Consider the following 17,179-nt stretch of genomic DNA (forward strand, 5'->3'; position numbering starts at 1 on the left):
CCAGCCTCCTTCTGGGCCCAGCCTTCTCCCAGGCCCCCACCCCCGCCTCCTCCTCTGGCCTCCTGCTCTCTGTGCCCTCTGTCAGGGAAGGGAAGGGGCGCTCCCGGGGCACCGCTGTGCACGGAGCCCCTCACACACCCTGACACCCTAGGGCTCACTGGGCCCTAGATTCTCCCCTGCCCCCGCCCCACCGGCTCCTCTCTTCCTCTTTTCTCCCTCTCAGCAGGGGGAGCTCTGCGTCCCCAGGCAGAGGGAGCTGGGGGTCCTCTGCCACCGCTGCACAAGGGGCCCATCGTCCTCATCTCACGGTGACAGTGACAGCAGACTTGGGCTTTCCAATTTGATTTCCTCATTGAAAAAAAAATACGGACAGTAGTAGCCTCTTCCTGGTGTGGGTGGAGGGCAGGGGAATGGACGGGATGGCACGAGAAAGGCAGAAGGTGCTCCGAGGGCCTGGGAGGCGGCGCGGGTTCTCCCCGGAGGTGGGCCTCCCTCCCGCGCCGCTGCCCTCCGAGGAGGCGCCCGTCCCTATCGCCCCGGCCACCCGGCCGCCCGCCCCGGGAGCCTCCCCCAGCCCTGCGGACCCGCCCGCCGCCGGCCCCGCTCCCCCCTGCGCTGCACGCCCGCCCCTGTCCGCGTCCTCCTGTCCCCGGAGGCGGCGCTAGGGACGGCGGCGGGGCGCCAGCTCCCTCCGTCCCTTCGCCTCCAGCTTCGGGCCGCCAGCCCCGTGCGTCCCGGCGCCGCGCTCCGCGCTCCCGCCGTCCCCTCGGGGCCCCGTCCCCGCTGCCGCCCGTCCCCGCCCTCTCCTTTCCCCGCGGCTCTCCCCTTCCGTCGGCCCCGAGCGGCCCCTTCACTTCCCGCCCCGTCTCTGGTGCCGTCGCTGTCCCCCCACGCGGGTGCTCGCAGCCCCCGCCCGCGCCTGCCCCTGTCCCTGCTGCCCGCCTCCCCCCACAGGGCCGGTGTCCCCACGGGCTGGCAGGACGCTTGTCCTGCCTCCGAAGGGACGGCCCTGTCCCGTGTGTTCCAGTTTGCACAACTCGCTTCCCGGCCCGCCAGGTCCCCGGACCCGAGGCGCCCGCCCCAGGGCTTGGGGGCGCGCGTGTCACCGGGGGGCGCAGGCCTCCCCTGCCCACCCCTCCCCTCCCCCCTCCCCTTCCCGCTCCTCGCCGGCACCCCCCACCCACCTGCGGCTCCGTCCTGCTCCCCCAGCCTCACCCCTTTCCCGCCCCGTCTGCCCTCCGGCCTCGGCGGCTCCCCGGCCTCACACTCTGCCCGCTGATCCCTCCTTGCCAGCCCCGCGCCCGGGCCCTTCCCGCGGCTACCTCCCGCCTCTGCATCCGACCCCCCCCCCGGCCTCCCGCCCCCTTCGCGGACCCCGGCCTCCCCCCTTCCCGCCCCTCGCCCTCCCCCCTCCCCCTGCAGGTGCCCGGCGGGCGCTCCTCCCCTCCCAGCACCCTGCCGTCGTCCCCTCCCGTCCTCCGTGGCCTTCTCCCCTCCCCCTTCCTCAGGCCTGAACCCCCCTCCGGCTTCCCTGCAGGGACCCCTGCCCCTGCCCTCCCCTTCCATTGGCCTCCTGTCCCCCCTCTGCTCATCCCACCCTCCCTGTCCTGCCATTCCTGTCTCCCCCTTCCCTCCCCACCTTCTCTAGTCCCCTCTCAGTCTCTCGCCCTCCTCTCCTCCCCCCAGTCAGTCTCCTCTCTCCTCCTGGGTTCTCGCCCCATCAGCCCCCCTCCCCAGCCTGTCTCCCAGTCTCCCGGCCCCTGGGCTGAGCCCCTCTCCCATCTCAGCCTCCCTTTCCCTCTCCCAGCCCCACGGCAGGGCTGCCAGGCCAGGAGCCCTGGGGTGGAGGGATCTTTGTGACACCCCTTTTCTGTCTTTTCTGTCTGTCCCGGATGCCCGGCCACCGCCTGGAGGCACCAGACCTGCCCCCTGCCCGAGGAGGAGGGACCCAGGAAAGGGAGCAAGTGGCCTGAAGGCACGGGCATGTAAGTGGCAGGGCCAGGGCTGGGTAGGCCACCCTGCGGTTGGCCAGGAAGTGGCTCCTTCTCTGCTGAGGCCTGGACTCCTGTCTGAGCTTAGGGAGACGGGCACTTTCTGCTCTGTTCCCTTCCCCAACCCACATCTTCTCCCCCTCAGGCAGCATGGGGCACACCAGCACCAGAAGGACGTCACCCAATTCATTCCACAGATGAGAAAATAAGACACCCACTGCTCCTGAAGACCTGTGTCTGCTAGGACAGAAGCTTCCTGGGAACCCTGACGCTCCCCAAAGACCAGCAGTGTCCTCTGCAGGGCACTCCTCTCCAATCGCAGGGGGCACACATCCGGACACCTCAGACTGGGTGGAATCTATCACTATCTTCTGGCAAAGGACGGAACTGCACCCCAGCTGAATTAGACCTAAGAAGGTCCCAACTAAAAAGGACAGTGACTATAATGTGGGGGTGGGGGGAGGGTTGCAAAATTCTGTGAAAGTGAAATTTTTTACTCCTAATTAATAAACATGATACTCAGCAAGCTTCTTGGTATGCCAACTTAAAACCTCTAGACTTCACGCTTCTAAGGCTTCTATGGCTGGGTTCTCTCCTGCATTACCATGGAAATGCACATGTCACAGTCATGGGAACAAAGGAAAGTGGGATTTGGCTTACACAGTTTGCGTGGGAGCTTGTTTCTAGGAATTGGGCCAAAATGAATTCGTTTTCTTTGTGATGACATCGCTATGCCTTGCTGAGAGGCAGTGGGTGCAAGCTAAGGTGAGTGACAGCTGAGCAAGCCCGGGTTAACTGGCCCCAAGCCTCACCACGCAGCCTTTGGAAGGGTTAAGTAAAGGAGCCCACAGAATGGTTTCCCCAAGTCCGCCTGCTACACTGCACAATTTGGGGTTGTAAAGTGCTTCAAAATACTAAAATTAGCCTCATACATTTTAAAAGTTCGGCATACAACACTGCTCGGTACACCTCAGTGGCAATATGAGATCCTAAGCTGGGAAAGGAGTGTTCCTTCCATGCCCAAGAGCAGGTGACAATTTGTGAGGCGAAGAGCAACCAAGGGGCGAGGCAGGAAATTGGGGAAGGGGCAACCCCACCACTGAGAGCTGACCTTGCAGGTGCTCCCCCATCTTCGACCAGAGACCAGGGGGTGGGGTGGGGGTGCCGGAGGGAGAATGGGCTCAGTGGGGCCGGAGGAGAAGGGGGCCTGGGCGGAGGTGAGAGCAGTGCCTGGTGGTCTGACTCACTAATTAAGGCTGGGAGTGGTGACCTATGAAGCTGACGAGGAGGAATAAGTGGGAAACGACCAAGCTTTAAAGGCCAGGCTGAGGGCTGGGCCTTTGTCTTGAGGGTACGGGGCAGCCATGGAGGGACGGCGTGCAGGGCAGGAGCGGAGGCAGCTCTGACCGGCTGTAGGGTGCACAGTGGAGGCCAGGCAGCCAGGGAGGGCTGGGCTGACGGTACAGGTGGGAGAGCTTGAGGCCAGGCAGGGCTGCGGCCACGGGGACAGGGAGAAGGGGCACGGGAGGGGAGGTGGGGCAGAGTGGACTCTGGTCTGCGAGGCTGAGTAGGTGACAACCCTCTCCCGGAACGAGGCTTCCCAAGGAGCTCCCGCTTCCCTGGCGGTGCCCGGGGCACACCCTAGGGAAGCCACGGGTCTGAAGACCAGGACGCAAGACTGCACTGAGCTAGAGATGAATTTGGGGGTCAGCAGTGAGGAGGGGCCATTTGGAATCTGCAGTGCAGACGGGCGGTGGCTGAGACCACCCCCACCAAGTCCCCATCTGGCAGTGTGTCCTACAGACACCCGCAGATGCAGCTCTGCTGACCACCCAAAGGCCCCCACATGGGATGAATGGAATCAAGCCCGCGCTGGCCGTGTCACGGAATGAGGCGGTGCTGCCTATCAGGGATGGAAACCTGTCAGGTGGGGGAAAAAGCTGGAGCAATACACTTTTGCAAAACTATTTCCATGCACATTTGTTTGTTTATGTGGAACACCTCCAGAAGGCACAGGAGACTGAAAGCTCAGACTGCCCCCGGGGAGCAGAGTGAGTGTTGGGCAGGGGTGGGCGGAGGCTCTTTGCTTTGGGTCTTACTCTACCTTTTGAGTTCCATGCTATATCCCTGGTACCCTGGTCAATAAAAGGAAACAGTGAACGAGCGCTCCAGGGACAGGGAAGAATTGGAAAAGAAGTGTAAGAGGACAGAGCCCCAAGGGGCCTGCACAGACTTGGACATGAACTAAAATACGCCAGGAGGAGTAACTCTGCCAGCTTGAGAGTGATGGAAAAGTCTTAGAGGAAAAGAATATAATCAGACAAAGACCTCATATCTCACCCCATTAAAAAATAACAAAATGGTCGGCAAATGACCAGCGAGGGGTGGGTGGGGGCACCTTTACAGACAGACAATGCTTAAGAACTCCCTCCCAAGTTGTGAAAGCTAAGCATGAGCAAACACCTCGGGGTGAGCCGGGAAAAGAGGACAACAGAATTCATGTGCAACACAGGAGAAACACAGCACATGTGGTCTTGTGCTGGCAAAGAAATGCAAGTTAAAGCAACTCGGGGACACCGTTTTAAGTATCGAGGCCATAAAACCTGGTACATCAGTAACCCCTAGTGCTGGGAGGTGTGTAACATAACTGGCACATTGGAAAATACTGAGGAAATAGAAGTGGAACCCTTTGGGACTTTCAGGCCATTTGTCACAGTGCAGAGGGGCACGGAGGGGCCCTGGGGGTATGCTCTGTGCTCCACAGGGCTGCTGGGAGAAGAGATGGGCCTGAATCCAGGGGCATCTGAAAACGGGGCATGTTGAGGTCTCAGCAACATCAGATGAATCTCAAGAGAATTCAAAACCATAAAAGTGGCCACTGAGCAAAGAACAGTTCTCAGAAAACACCAACGGCACAACCACGCCTCACCTCATTCTGGAGAGATGCAGAGCCTCACAACACCGGGAAGTCTGAGCGGTCTGTCAGCAAGGGCCTGGGCGCGTGGGGATGGACTGTCCCCCATGCAGGGCAATGTACCCATCTGGACTGCAAATGCCACCTTCCCAGTCCTGGGGTTCTAGCGTGGCTACGTCTGCATTCCTGGGCACAGCCATGTCCGCCGGTGGAGGGGCTGAAAGAGCTCTGGGGCACCTTTCTGGTGGTGCACAAAGCAGCGCCCCGGCAAGATCTCCAGAATCACCATGCAAAGAAGCACGGCGGGGTGGCGTATGGAAGCCACTACTGTTGTGTTACAAAGAGGAATACACTCCCATTTGATTGCGCAGCACAGATGCTTGTGGACGGAAAAGAAACAAACACAAGCGATGAGGGGGCCACGACTTTCCACCACAGACCTTGTTTTGGCAGCCAAGCCACATGAATGCATTGCACGTTCACAAAGTGTGAAGTGTTTCTGATCTGCCACCATAATTCCACTTTCAGTCATGTGACCCCAGAAAAGAGCTCAAACTCCCACCAGAGAGAGATGGGTGACAACACCCCCTGCAGTGCAGTTTATAACCTGAGAAAGCAGGAAGGGAGATGCTGAGCATTCGGGGAACAGTTTAATAAACCGCCACACGACACAGTGAGCATTATTCAGCCACGTAGATGAGGAGGACAATGACAACCATTTCTATGTATTTCTGAATAACAGCACATAAACTCAGTAGCCTTGTGGGAAAATCAACAGTTACATCTAACTGCTGGATGTTTTAACTATTTAAAACATTTACAGATTTCAACATAGCTTCCGGTCCATGTGTTTAAATAGACAAAGGGAGGAGGGCGGGAACAGCACAGGCCCGCAGCCCTCTCCTCGCGCCCCGTCCAGGGCAGGCAGCCAGCAGGGAAGGAATTCTGTTCACATCATCTGGCCCTTGACCCCAAGACACGTTAGTTTTTTTTAAATATAATTTCCTCAAGCCCCGAAGCCTTCAAAAGGCCTGGCATCCAGGTGGCAGGCATTCTAAACTCCTGCTCAGGGCCTCAGGCAAGTAAAGGCCGAGCAGGCCTGTGAGAACAGCCCACCCCTGCGGCAGCAGCCCCCTCAAAGGTGGACAGAGGGGTGGGGCACATCGCCATCCGGTGACAGACAAGTAAGGGGGCTCACCGAGCCCGGTGGGGGGCGGGAGGGGCGAGAACATGAACAAAGGCACAGAGGCTGGAGAGAAGCGGCATGTTCCCAACCTGTGGGGCAGGGGAGGGGCCCGGGGGACACAGGTCAGAGCTGGACTGGGAGCTTGGCCTCTGTCCTGTAGGTGAGCCTTTGGGGCTTCAGCAGAGCCACAGGAGAGGCGAGTGTCCAGGGCCTGGGGGCCAGCTGCCCCACTGCCACTGACAGGGAGGCCCTAACCCAAGGGAGGGGTCAGGAAGGGGACTGGAGGGCCAGCAAACCCCCCTTAGGATGACAAGGACACGGGCACTGTGGGCAGGAAGGGAGTCCCCTGGGTGAGAGGACGGGGCCCCAGGCCCCTCAGCGGCCACTTCCCCCACCGCCACCCCCACCGCCACCCCCACCCTGGCCCCCGGCGTCTGGTGCTCCCGACATCATGAGGAACAGGACGACGGGAATGATGTACATCCACTGTGGGCCGGACGGGAGGACACGAGGACGGACAGACAGAGAGACAGAAAGAAGGGAGGTGAGTGTAAGCAGCTTTCCCTAGGACGAGGAAGGTGGGGGCTGGCGTGAGGGGAGGCCGCGTGCGGGGAGGGGCCCGGGTCCCCTACATCACTACAGGTCGGGGGAGGGCCGCTGGGTGCAGGGAGGGTGGAGGCGGGAGGGGGCTCAGTCCTCACTCAGGCCTCCTGCGGCTGCGGCGCGGACCCCGGGGCGGCAGGACGCAGGGCTGTGAGCAACACGGCCCCCCCAAGGATGAGGTGCCACTGAGAAGGGAGGGGGCACGGGTCAGGGCCAGAGGTGGCCACGGGGTCCTGCAGCCACCAGGGAGGGCAAAGCCAGGACCGCGAGCTCTCGGCCTCTCTGGGCCTGCTTCCCCATGGCTCAGCTCTTCAGCTGTCCTGAGGCTGGGGGCTCGGGGCACATTCACCTGCCCCGGCCTCTGGGGCCCACTTCTCCTGCCCCAGTGCCCACCTCCAAGGGCTCTGGGCTTCAGAGCTGTCCTAGCAGCAGAGACCAGCCTCCTGGGCACACCCGCATGGAGCCCTGCCGCCCCAAATACCCTCCGCAGAGCCAACACCTCCCAGGCCTGACTAAGGACCTTCCCAGTCCCTCCTTTCCAAACCTCCCTGTTCCCTGGGAACCTCTGCCGTCTCCCACAGTCTCCCACCCTCTCGCCCCAGCCTGGGCCCAGCTCAGGCCTCCTCCTGCCACCCAGGCTGCCCGCCCGGCCTCCTCCCAGCGCTGAGCCGCCCCTCTCCTGCACAGCCCTCCTCGCTGCACTTCCTCCGAACAGGCACCATCCGTGCCACGTCCGCCCTGGCTCAGGCACCCCAGGCACTGTCCCCGGTCCCTAGCACTACCCAAGTGGCTGCCCCAGCGCCACTGTCATAAGCTGACACAGGCAGGGCTGGGCACATGACTCCACAGTCCCCACCCACTCCATCCAGGCTGGGCTCATGCATGGGGGGGGGTCGTGCACACCCACTCCATCCAGGCTGGGCTCATGCATGGGGGGGTTGTGCAAAGAGGCCTGGGGACAGATAAGCCCCATAGGAGGCCCAGAGGGGAAGGGACGGGAGGAGGAAGGAGGGGGAAAGTGGGGCAGGGTACTCAGGACAGGGCGGCCGCCCGCCAGCCCCACTCACATATTTGGCAAAGAAGGACTTCTGCTCCTGGGGGTTCTTGGCCTTCTGCGCCTGCTCCATCTCCAGGCGCTCGATGAAAGCTGCCGTCTCAGGTCTGGGGGCGGGTGGGGCAGGGAGACAGGGTGAGGGGCCGAGACCCGGAGGTGGTCAGGAAGGGGGCAGCGGGGGCAGGGGCGGGGCCGGACTCAGACCAGAGGCACCTAAGGAAGGTGGGGAAGGGGCTGCGTCCCGGCCTCTCCCTCACCCTGGGGCTGTGGTCGGAGGCTGCAGCTGCACTGTCGTGTTAAACAGCTCCAGGTCCACATCCTCCACCTCATGGCCACGGCAGCCCCCAGGGTGCGTCACCACCGACACGCCCACCACGTTGCCGGCCACATCCACATGCAGGGTCAGCTGGTCCGAGAGGTGTGACTCCACCAGGGAGCACTGGGGAGGAGAGGAGTGTCAGGGGAGAGGGGCACGGGCTGCTGTCCAGGCCTCACCCACCCAGGGACCCTTAAGCCTCCTGCCCCACCACGGGCTCCCTGAAGCATCTCTCAAAGCCCTTATAGCCCCCTGCTCCCCTGGGGCACAAGCCCAGGTGCACCCACCACCCAGACTGTCCCCTCCAGCTCAGGAGACCCTTGAGGGCAAGGCCAGCCATGGGTCTTCCCTGTGCATAAACCCTGGGGCACAAATGGTGGAAGCCACGAAGGGTGGGTAGAAGAGAGGGAGGGGCCGGTCCTCGTCACTGACTCACCGCAGGTACAAAGGAGGAGACATAGGCCCCGGCTTCTGGGCCATCAGGGACTCCAGGCCGCTGAGGGACCCGGACACGGTACAGGCCATTCAAGGCCGCCACATCCTGCAAGGCAGACAGAAGAGGGGGATGGTGAGAGGGGGGACGCTCAGCCCCCACCAGGCCTGCATGCCCACCCAGCAGCCGGAAGGCCCTTCCCTAGTCCCGCCCAGCCAGCACTTCCCACTCTCTGGCCCAGTGAGCCAGGGTGCCCAGGACTCTCCGCACTGGCGTGGTCCTGCTGATGGATGAGGCCGGGACCCCACTAAGGGAGAAGCCACCACAAGAGAAAAGCCCAGCCCAGTGACGGAGTGAGTCCCGAGGACACTGCCCCCAAATCTGGATCCAACCACACCTGGTGCCCACCCCACACCTGGACTCCCCGGTTGCATGAGCAAAAACTTCTCCTTGGAGACAGCTAGGACAGAACTACGCGGGCACCGCACAGGAAGGCTGGTCTGGGCAGACCGTCTCCCACAGGGAGGGTGCCCGCGGGCAAGGAGCTGGCCGAGTGGAGGGGGCCCGTGGCAGCTTTTCTACGCTTCCCCTAATAGATGCTGCCCCTCGGCCGCTCCTTCCCTTGCTGTGCCTGGCTCTGGTGCCCTGCCGCAGCCTCAGTGCCTCCCTGCACAACCCCCAGGGAGCACTTCCGGAGGCAGGCCGACGGGAGAGGTGACATTCTCTTAACTGTGCCTATTAACGGAGACCTCTTCCTTCACACAGGCAAATCTCATCCTAACCGACTGGGAAGCAACTTGGCTGAATCTGGAAGGGTGGGAGGAGCTGACCCCAAGAAAACTAGGGGGGGAAGAGGGTGTGCCAGGCAGAGGGAACGGCACAAAGGCCATAAGACACGTATGTCACACTCCGGGGTACATGTCCCCCACCCCACAGCCGAGCCCCAGGCCCCCTCCCTACCCGGAGCCGACCCCGCTCCTCCTCATTGAGCTGCCGCTGTGACAGGGACAAGGTGCCGTCCTGCTGGTTCCAGAGCAGCGAGCCCCGCTTCCGGAAGTGGGCGTTGTCATCTGTGGAGAACCTGGGCTCAGCAACCACTCCACTGCCACACCCTCCAACCCTCACAGGGACCAGGTCATCTCCCCATCCTGAGCCCTCAGCCTCCACCTGCAAACTGGGGACAGGGCCACCATGTCTCTCCGTCTGGCCTCACAGGGCGGCCGCCAGCCGATGCCTGAACCCCACTCCTTCGCCCTGCCTCGGCTCTGCCAAGTAACTCAGGGACAGTCACATAATCTTTGTGAGCCTTAGTTTCCTCAGCTGCAAAATATGGGGGCTACAGAGCACAGGAGTCCCCAGATGCCAGGCTGTGTGAGATTCAGCAGGACCTTCTCAAGAGGTTTGTGGAGGGTGTTTGTAAGAAGTGTTTGTAAGAAGTGCTCCAGAAGTTTGGGGCCTCACACTCGATTAAGTCCTGGGTGGCACTGACATCTGTAATCTGAGAATCTGGACACCTAAATCATGGCAGTTGAAGCTGGTCTTTTGGAGCAAGGCCCAGCTCTGCCATTCACGTACAAAAGTCCTTTGTGCAGTGACCCTCTGAACCTCGGTTTCCTCTTCTGGAAAATAAGGCCATCCCTAACACCTAGTACCTTGACTGACGGTTGTAAGGACACGTGAGTTAATATACATACAGCATCTACCCACTAGTGCAGGGCACACAGCCATGGGTCAGAAGTCTGCTCTGAGGTTATCACTGCTCTGCTGGCCTTTCTGAAAGTAGGATTTGTCTTAGAGGTACAGGAGTATTCAGAGGTCAAGTTTCCATTCTCTCGCCACCCCACAGTACACAGATGGTGTGTCTTGCACTGGGTGGACCCAGGCCCGAGTTCCTGACTTCATGGGGCACCAGGTAAAGTGTCCAAGCAAGGACATTGCTGGACTCACCGATTTCAAATGAGTGTTCCAGCAGCAGCCCCACGGTGCCGCAGCCCTCGCCCTCTCGGCCTTCCACCCCCACCTGCAAGGGACAGAGAGAGGGCCCTGAGCGAGGACCATCAGGGCCCGTGGCAGGGCAGGTCCCAGGGACCCCAGGATGAGGGGAGAGCCTTATATTCCCACTCATATCCAAAACTGCCTGTTCATGAAAATTCATGATCTATATATACGGTCCCCAGAAAACCAAAGCCTGCAAACAGGCGTAACCTCCTTTCCAAGGCAACTATCTCCAGGTCACTTTCACGCTTAACATCATAAATGTTCATGACTTAAAGGACACCTTGCGCTTCCTTCCTAAGCTAATGTCCAGTGGCCTTGCTCTCACCTCAACAGCCCCAACAGCCACGATGTCACCGGAGTCCAGACCCTTACCAAGCACATACAATGTTCCACGCCATCCATTCCTACAGCTGCCCAGATTTCTCCTACCTGTGCATCCTCCACTCCACGGTCGCCCTCATACTTGCACCACCTCGGTTCCAGATTTTAATCCTCAAGCTCAAGATCCCGCCCTCCTCATGCATATTCAGGACGCAGAACTCCTCTTCAATCTCTCAAGGGCCCTTGGCTCTTTTCATTTTAGTTCCCTGACGTTTGATTCGCTAACATTCCACCCAGACCACACCTCCTCATACATATTCACGACTGCGTATTCCAACATTCGAACGTTAAGAGGACCTTGCCTCGACCTCCCTTGGCGCAGCCTCGTTTTCACCGCACCGAACGCCCGGTGCCAGATGCCGTGTGAGCCCCGTCCCCTCAATCACAGGCACAGGTAGCGCCTGCCCAACCACCCTCTCGCTTTCTCCCAGTCGTACGGCCTCGCACGTGTGCATGACTGCAGTCTCGCTTCCAACGGTGCTTTCACCTCCTCGTCCCTCAGCCCTGCGCTGCTTCATTCCCACCTAGGCCGACCTGCATGCACGAGGCCCACGATTTCCCGCGGCCCAGCCCCCTGGGCAGAGCCAATGAGCACTCACCCCCCGCACAGCGGCCCCGGACCGGCAGCCGCTACCCCGCGCCCGACTGGGGGCTGCCGCAGCCATCAGCAAGAGCAGGAGCAAGCGAGTCGCCACAGCTCCGGCCGCCGCCATCTCGGCCTAGAGGCGGCAGAGCACCCAGCGCCGCGGAGCACGCCGGGAAGCACGGGCAGCATCCCGCCACCCGTGCGCCTGCGCTGACTCCTGGCGTCGCTGCAGCAGCGCCCTCCCGCTACCTGGGCTGGACGTCCGCCGGGCGGCCTCTACGCTCGAGTCTCTGGGCACAGCTCCCTCTGATGACGTCACGACAACGGGTGTCTCCTCCGTGACGTACCAACCCGGGCCACCGCCGTGGCGTCACAGGGCCCGCGGCCCCGCCCTCGCGCTTTTTGCCCTGGCGCCTCCCTCAGCTCCCCCAGAGGGGAGGGGCGCTGCGATGAAGCCGGGGCGCGAGCGTAAGCCGGCCCTCTCCGGAGCAGGAGAGGCAGCACCAGGGCTAAGGCAGGTGGGAGGCGGAGCCGGGCCTGGAGGGGCGGGACCAGGTGAGGGACGGGGCAGGCGGGGCGGAAACCGTTAGCCCCGAGTCCCCAGCCCTCAGCGCGGCACTGCCCCGGGCCCTGCCGGCTGGGCAGCCCCGGCCCAGTCTTCTGGAGTAGACCCTCGGACTCTGCCCCTCTAGAACGACCCCTGGTACCAGCCTGTCCCACGGGCCGGCCCGGACGGCTCCAATGTCACCTCCTGAGCGGCGAGTTCGACCAGCTGCGAGACTTCCCTGTCTTTCAAGTACCAAATGATTTCCCTCATCTGTGGAGTATAAGAACAAAGGAAAACTGAAGGAACAGAACAGCAGCAGAATCACAGAACCCAAGAATGGACTAATAGTTACCAAAGGGAAAGGGACTGGGCAGGAGGGGTGGGAAGGGAGGGATAAGGGCGGGGAAAAGAGAGCATTACGATTAGCATGAATAGTGTGGGGGGCACGGGGAGGGCTGTGCAACAGAGAAGACAAGTAGTGATTCTACAGCATCTTACTGGGGTATGTGGGGGGGACTTGGTGAAGGGGGGAGCCTAGTAAACATAATGTTCTTCATGTAATTGCAGATTAATGATACCAAAATAATAAATAAATAAATAAATAAATAACAGGCTTCCCTGTCTTTGAGAGCAATTTCGTACATCCTGACTTGGGGGGCCCCAGCTCTCCTTAATTCTGCCCATTCGCCTGAACGTCCATCTCCTGGGATTCCTAATCGACACCTTCCCTATACCTCCAGACCTTCAGCTTCTCCATGAACCCTGGTCTCTGACCTCAGTTTCCCTGACTTCACACCCATATGACCCTTGACCTTTGACCTCCGGGCATCTGACCCCCAACTTACTCTTTAACTCACTTGGTTTATGACCCTTAATCCTACCAAGATTCCTCAGGTCTGATTCCTCCCCAGTCCTGCCCCCCATCTATCCGGATTCTAACCTCTGACCCCTGGCCCCAGGTGACCCGGTTAGGAGAAGTCACCAAGAAGGTCACTATGGGGATGGCAGCCTCCAGTCCAGCGCTGGAACTCCCAGACCTGCTGCTGCTGGTGGGCCCTGCAAAGGAGAGTGGACTCCTGCAGCTGTTCGGGTGACTGCCCCCACCCCGCCTAGGCCTCCTTCTCCAGCTCTGGGTATCATAGGCCCCCTGCAGCACCTCCTCTCACCCAGATGACCCCCAGGGCCAGGAGCCTTGGATGGCTGCCAAACATCCAGAAGAACAAGGAGAGGGCAACCCACAGGGGCCAGAAATCAGAGACATAAACATGAGAGGCAGGGATAGAAGAATGACCATTTATGGGGCCTACTGCATGCCAGGCACCACCTGGGCCATGCACATAATCTCATCTCTGACCTCATACTCTCATATGGTGGGGCCCCTTAGCCCCATTCTCCAGAGATAAACTGAGGCCTGGCGAGGGGGGCCACTTGTCTAAGGTCCCACAGTGGCTCAGGCTGGGCTGGTAACAGAACCTCAGGCTCCTCCCAGTTGCTGACATCACGATCCTTGGAGCTCCTGTGCTGCACTACACAGCCCTCTTGAGACTTCGTTCCTTCACTGTAAAGGAATATAAATACACTCCAAGGTACAAAACACACAGCACAAAATTTGCCTCTCTCCCATCCCAGGCACCTGCCTCCAACTCCATCTGTAAGTACCAGAACATTTACATGGTGTGGTTTATTCACAGAAACATTCTGCCAGTCGTTTTCATTTTTTTGACTGCATCTTGCAGTTAAAGAAAAAGAGAGGGAGTTTGAGGGAGGCAGAGAGGGAGGAAGGAAAGAGAAGGGAGGGAAGGAGGGAAGGAAAAAAGGAAGTCACATTGGCACATGCACACACACACACACACATACACACACACACAGGCCCATGACCTTTTGTGTGCAATTCTAAAGTTCAAAAAGTTTTTTTGTAACTCAGGGGCAGAATCTGATTCTGACCTGAACTAACTGAAGGCCACTTACAGCCTTTATTTATCACCCATGTAAGTTCAAAACATTTCATGATGCAGAATTCTGATGCAGTGTGGTACACTGGGACAGTTTCTCTTCTACATATTATTTTTCATTTCAGTGCTAATTGTATCCCACCAATCTCACCACTCACTGAGTCATAACTTACAGTTTGGAAGGACACTAAGGATGGTGCTGGGGTGGGGGTGGGGAGCTTTGACCCTCAAAAGCTCCTTCATTCTCCCCTCCCCCCAAATAAACATATTATCGAAGTGTATGCATTGAGCTTGCTCTGCAAACTCAGCCTGAAGACTCATCCCCCACCCCTCACTTCTAACAGGCTTGCAGCCCTGAGCCATTCCGAGCCAGTTCTGACAGGCATATGGTGTGTGTTCGCCCTTTCTTTAAAAACCCGACAAGCGCTACTGTGCTACTTTCCCCCTCTGCCCACTCCCTCATCAGCACTACAGCAATATTCATTTCATATCAACGTTAGTACAGCCACCAGATCCTCTGGGGGACACACACAACTGAACAATTCTGCCCCCTTGAATACTAAGCTGGCATTGGACCTCTTGCTGTTACAATGTAGGCAACACCCTTGAATGGATGTCTGCCTTCAGATGGCTTGGGTTCAAATTCTGCCTTCATTCGCTTTGGCCAAGTTCCTTACCTGTCTATGCCTCGGTTTCCTCATCTGAAACATGGGGATAAGAGGAGAGCCCACCTTCAAGGGCTGTCCAGCATAAACTGAATCAATGTTTGCATAGCATTTGGACAGGATCAGTACCCTGGAACATCAGCTGTTAAGCTTCCATTTGGGGAACATAATAGTGGATGGGGTTGTCCACTGAGACACTGAACTTGTGTCTGGTATCTTGGGGTTACAGCCGGTGTGCCAGGCAGGGGTCATACATGTGCACAGGCATGAGGGTGTAAGGTCAATTCCAAGGGATAGTATACTCGGTCAGAGGGAGGTACGTGGCTACCCAGTGCTGCGGTTAAGAATGTGGGTAAGATTTGGGTTCAAATCCCTGCTGTGTGACCTGGGCCAATTTACCCACCCTCTCTGGATTATTTCTTCCTCTGTCCTTGTTGGACCTTGAATCAGGCTCTGGGCTTGAACAGCTCATTTATTCAAATATTCAACAAGCATCTGTTGAGCACCTACTATGTATCAGCTCTGAACAAAATTAGACCAAAATCCCTCCCTCAAGCCGACAGAGTAAATGACAATTTGTCCAATGGGGTAAGATCTGGTGGACATGGTGACAAAGAGGCCAAGGATTGTAAACAGACCTTCTGGGAAGGGGCCTCTTAAGACATGAGAGAGATGAAGAGGTCAAGCCATGAGGAGGGCTGGAATAAAATTTTTTCAGGCATAGGGAACAGTCTGTGCAAAAGTCCTGAGATAAAAGGAAGGAGGATTTATGGGACAGCGAGTGTGGCTGGGGCCAAGTGAGCAAGGGTAGGGCAGAGAGCGAACAAAGCAGGCCGATCGTACAGGGCCTCTGGTCTCCGTGAGGACTCAGCTCTTACTCTGAGCCGCGGGAGGGACGCGGGTGTTGGCCAGCGTCCTCTGGGGGCCGCGTGGGAGCCGACGCGGTGAACGCAGAGGCAGCGAGCCCGGGCGGGCGACTGCGCGGGGTGGCGTGGAGGGAGTCAGCAGTGGTCGCATTATGGTTACATCTTAACGGAGCCCTCAAGATTTGGTGGCAGGACTGGATGGTTTGAGATGGGGTTAAGATGAGGAATTTGGTGGCTGGACATTTTGTGTCCGATGTCGATCCAACATACGGATGTTAATTTCAAGTAGGCAGCCATTCGAGTCTCGCGTTTAGGACAGAGGACCAGCGAGAGGCACGCACGCTTGTGGATGAAGGGAAGTTGGGGAGGGGTAAAATTGAATGGGCAAGGAAAGTGAAGGAGGCCTCCTCCTGAGCGGAGGGAGGGGCGTCGAGGTGGGCGACCCCTCCCCCGACCGGAGCGAGCCCGGGGCGGCTGTGAAGCTGGGGAGGGTCGGAATCGGAGGCCGCCCCTTCCCTCCGCCCAGGCTGTTCCCCTTGCAATTCGTCCAGCTCTTCGTCCGAGAAGAAAGCCGCTGGCAGCTCACGGTCAGGTTCCGTACCCGCCGCTCCTTCTACCTGCAGCTGCGCGCCCCGCCCGAGACCCGCGACGGCGAGTTCGGCCAGTGGGTGCGGCTGCTCTACCGCCCGCGCCTCCCCTCGGCCCGGGGAGCCGGGCGCTTCCCGCAGGAGCACTCCGCGCTGGGCGGAGGAGGGAAGGCAGAGCTGGGAGGGCCTGGCTCCGAGGAGGGGGCCCGGGAGCGCCCCCGGGGCGGATACCTGTGATGGAGAACGCGGGCGACCAGGGGCCGGGACTCCCGCGTCCTGAAAGGGTATGAAGTCTGCGTGCCGAGGGGGAGGATCTCAAAGCAGGGAAAGGCCTGCAAGGCTTTGGTGAGCTGTTAGGCACGTGGTTTCCTCACTGGGCGTTCCCTCTCCCGAGGCCCCGCCCCCGCCGCTGCCCCCAGTGCGGTCTGGGCGGGGGATGCCCAGGCCAGATGTCCAGTTCCTCCAGTGTCTGCGGGAGGGGAGGGGCGCCAGTCCTGGAAGGTGGGGGACTCTTCCTCTGGAGACACCCCGCTCCCACTGTCTTCCCCGTAAGTCCCCACCCACCCCAAGAGGGCAGATACAGGGGCAGATAAGGCCTCTGAGACACTCTCCCACCCAGCTTCAAGGCACGGAAGCCAGACTTGATGCTCAGACCTCTGAACCCGGGACTCTGAACCGTCCAACATCCTGTGAGGTCACCAATAGACCAGAAGTCACAGTACCCTACCTCAGGACCAGACAGATAGATGAGTTGGTACAGTTAATAAAGATCGGCCACTCCAGACCCCACAACCAGGGCATGTGCAGTTCAGCGGCGTGGCCACCTCACAGAAGTAGCTTTTCCGTGACAACTGCCTCAGCGTGGTCTTCGGTTCGTCGTGCCTGGTGGGGCCAGCACTAGTGCCCACATCCCCCCTCAGTTAGTCCTCCCAGCCTGCCCCTTGGCTCCTCTTTGGCCCATTTTAGCTGCCACTGCAGCTGGCCTGTCTCCCCCCCACTAGTGGAAGCTTGTCTAAGAGGGCTGCCTACACAGGGCCTTGAGGTGCGGCTCAGAGTAGCCGTGGCAACGTGGTAGCCTCGCTGGAGGGGTACCTATTGCA

At 59.6% G+C, this 17,179-nt stretch overlaps 2 protein-coding genes across 3 annotated transcripts; one reads left to right on the plus strand and one right to left on the minus strand.

Moving 5' to 3' along the window:
* Nucleotides 1-5,540: 5,540 nt before the first annotated feature.
* EMC10 (ER membrane protein complex subunit 10) lies at nt 5,541-12,043 on the minus strand. 2 transcript variants are annotated; one of them, XM_037025730.2, is made up of 8 exons: nt 11,476-12,043; nt 10,445-10,517; nt 9,458-9,567; nt 8,501-8,605; nt 8,006-8,187; nt 7,762-7,855; nt 6,793-6,879; nt 5,541-6,577 (listed from the first exon to the last, which is right to left on the minus strand). In XM_037025730.2, the coding sequence occupies exons 1-7, from the start codon at nt 11,587-11,589 to the stop codon at nt 6,793-6,795; spliced, it is 765 nt and encodes a 254-aa protein (XP_036881625.1). In that variant the 5' UTR covers nt 11,590-12,043; the 3' UTR covers nt 5,541-6,577. The 2 variants fall into 2 exon arrangements, with proteins under 2 accessions (XP_036881625.1, XP_036881624.1); XM_037025729.2 differs by lacking the exon at nt 6,793-6,879.
* Nucleotides 11,912-16,316, plus strand: GARIN5A (golgi associated RAB2 interactor 5A). Its single transcript, XM_037025667.2, has 5 exons — nt 11,912-11,987; nt 12,155-12,258; nt 12,639-12,649; nt 12,965-13,099; nt 16,019-16,316. The coding sequence occupies exons 1-5, from the start codon at nt 11,912-11,914 to the stop codon at nt 16,314-16,316; spliced, it is 624 nt and encodes a 207-aa protein (XP_036881562.2).
* Nucleotides 16,317-17,179: the final 863 nt, after the last annotated feature.

The sequence above is a fragment of the Manis javanica genome, chromosome 17, assembly GCF_040802235.1.
Source record: "Manis javanica isolate MJ-LG chromosome 17, MJ_LKY, whole genome shotgun sequence".
Taxonomy (NCBI): Eukaryota; Metazoa; Chordata; class Mammalia; order Pholidota; family Manidae; genus Manis; species Manis javanica.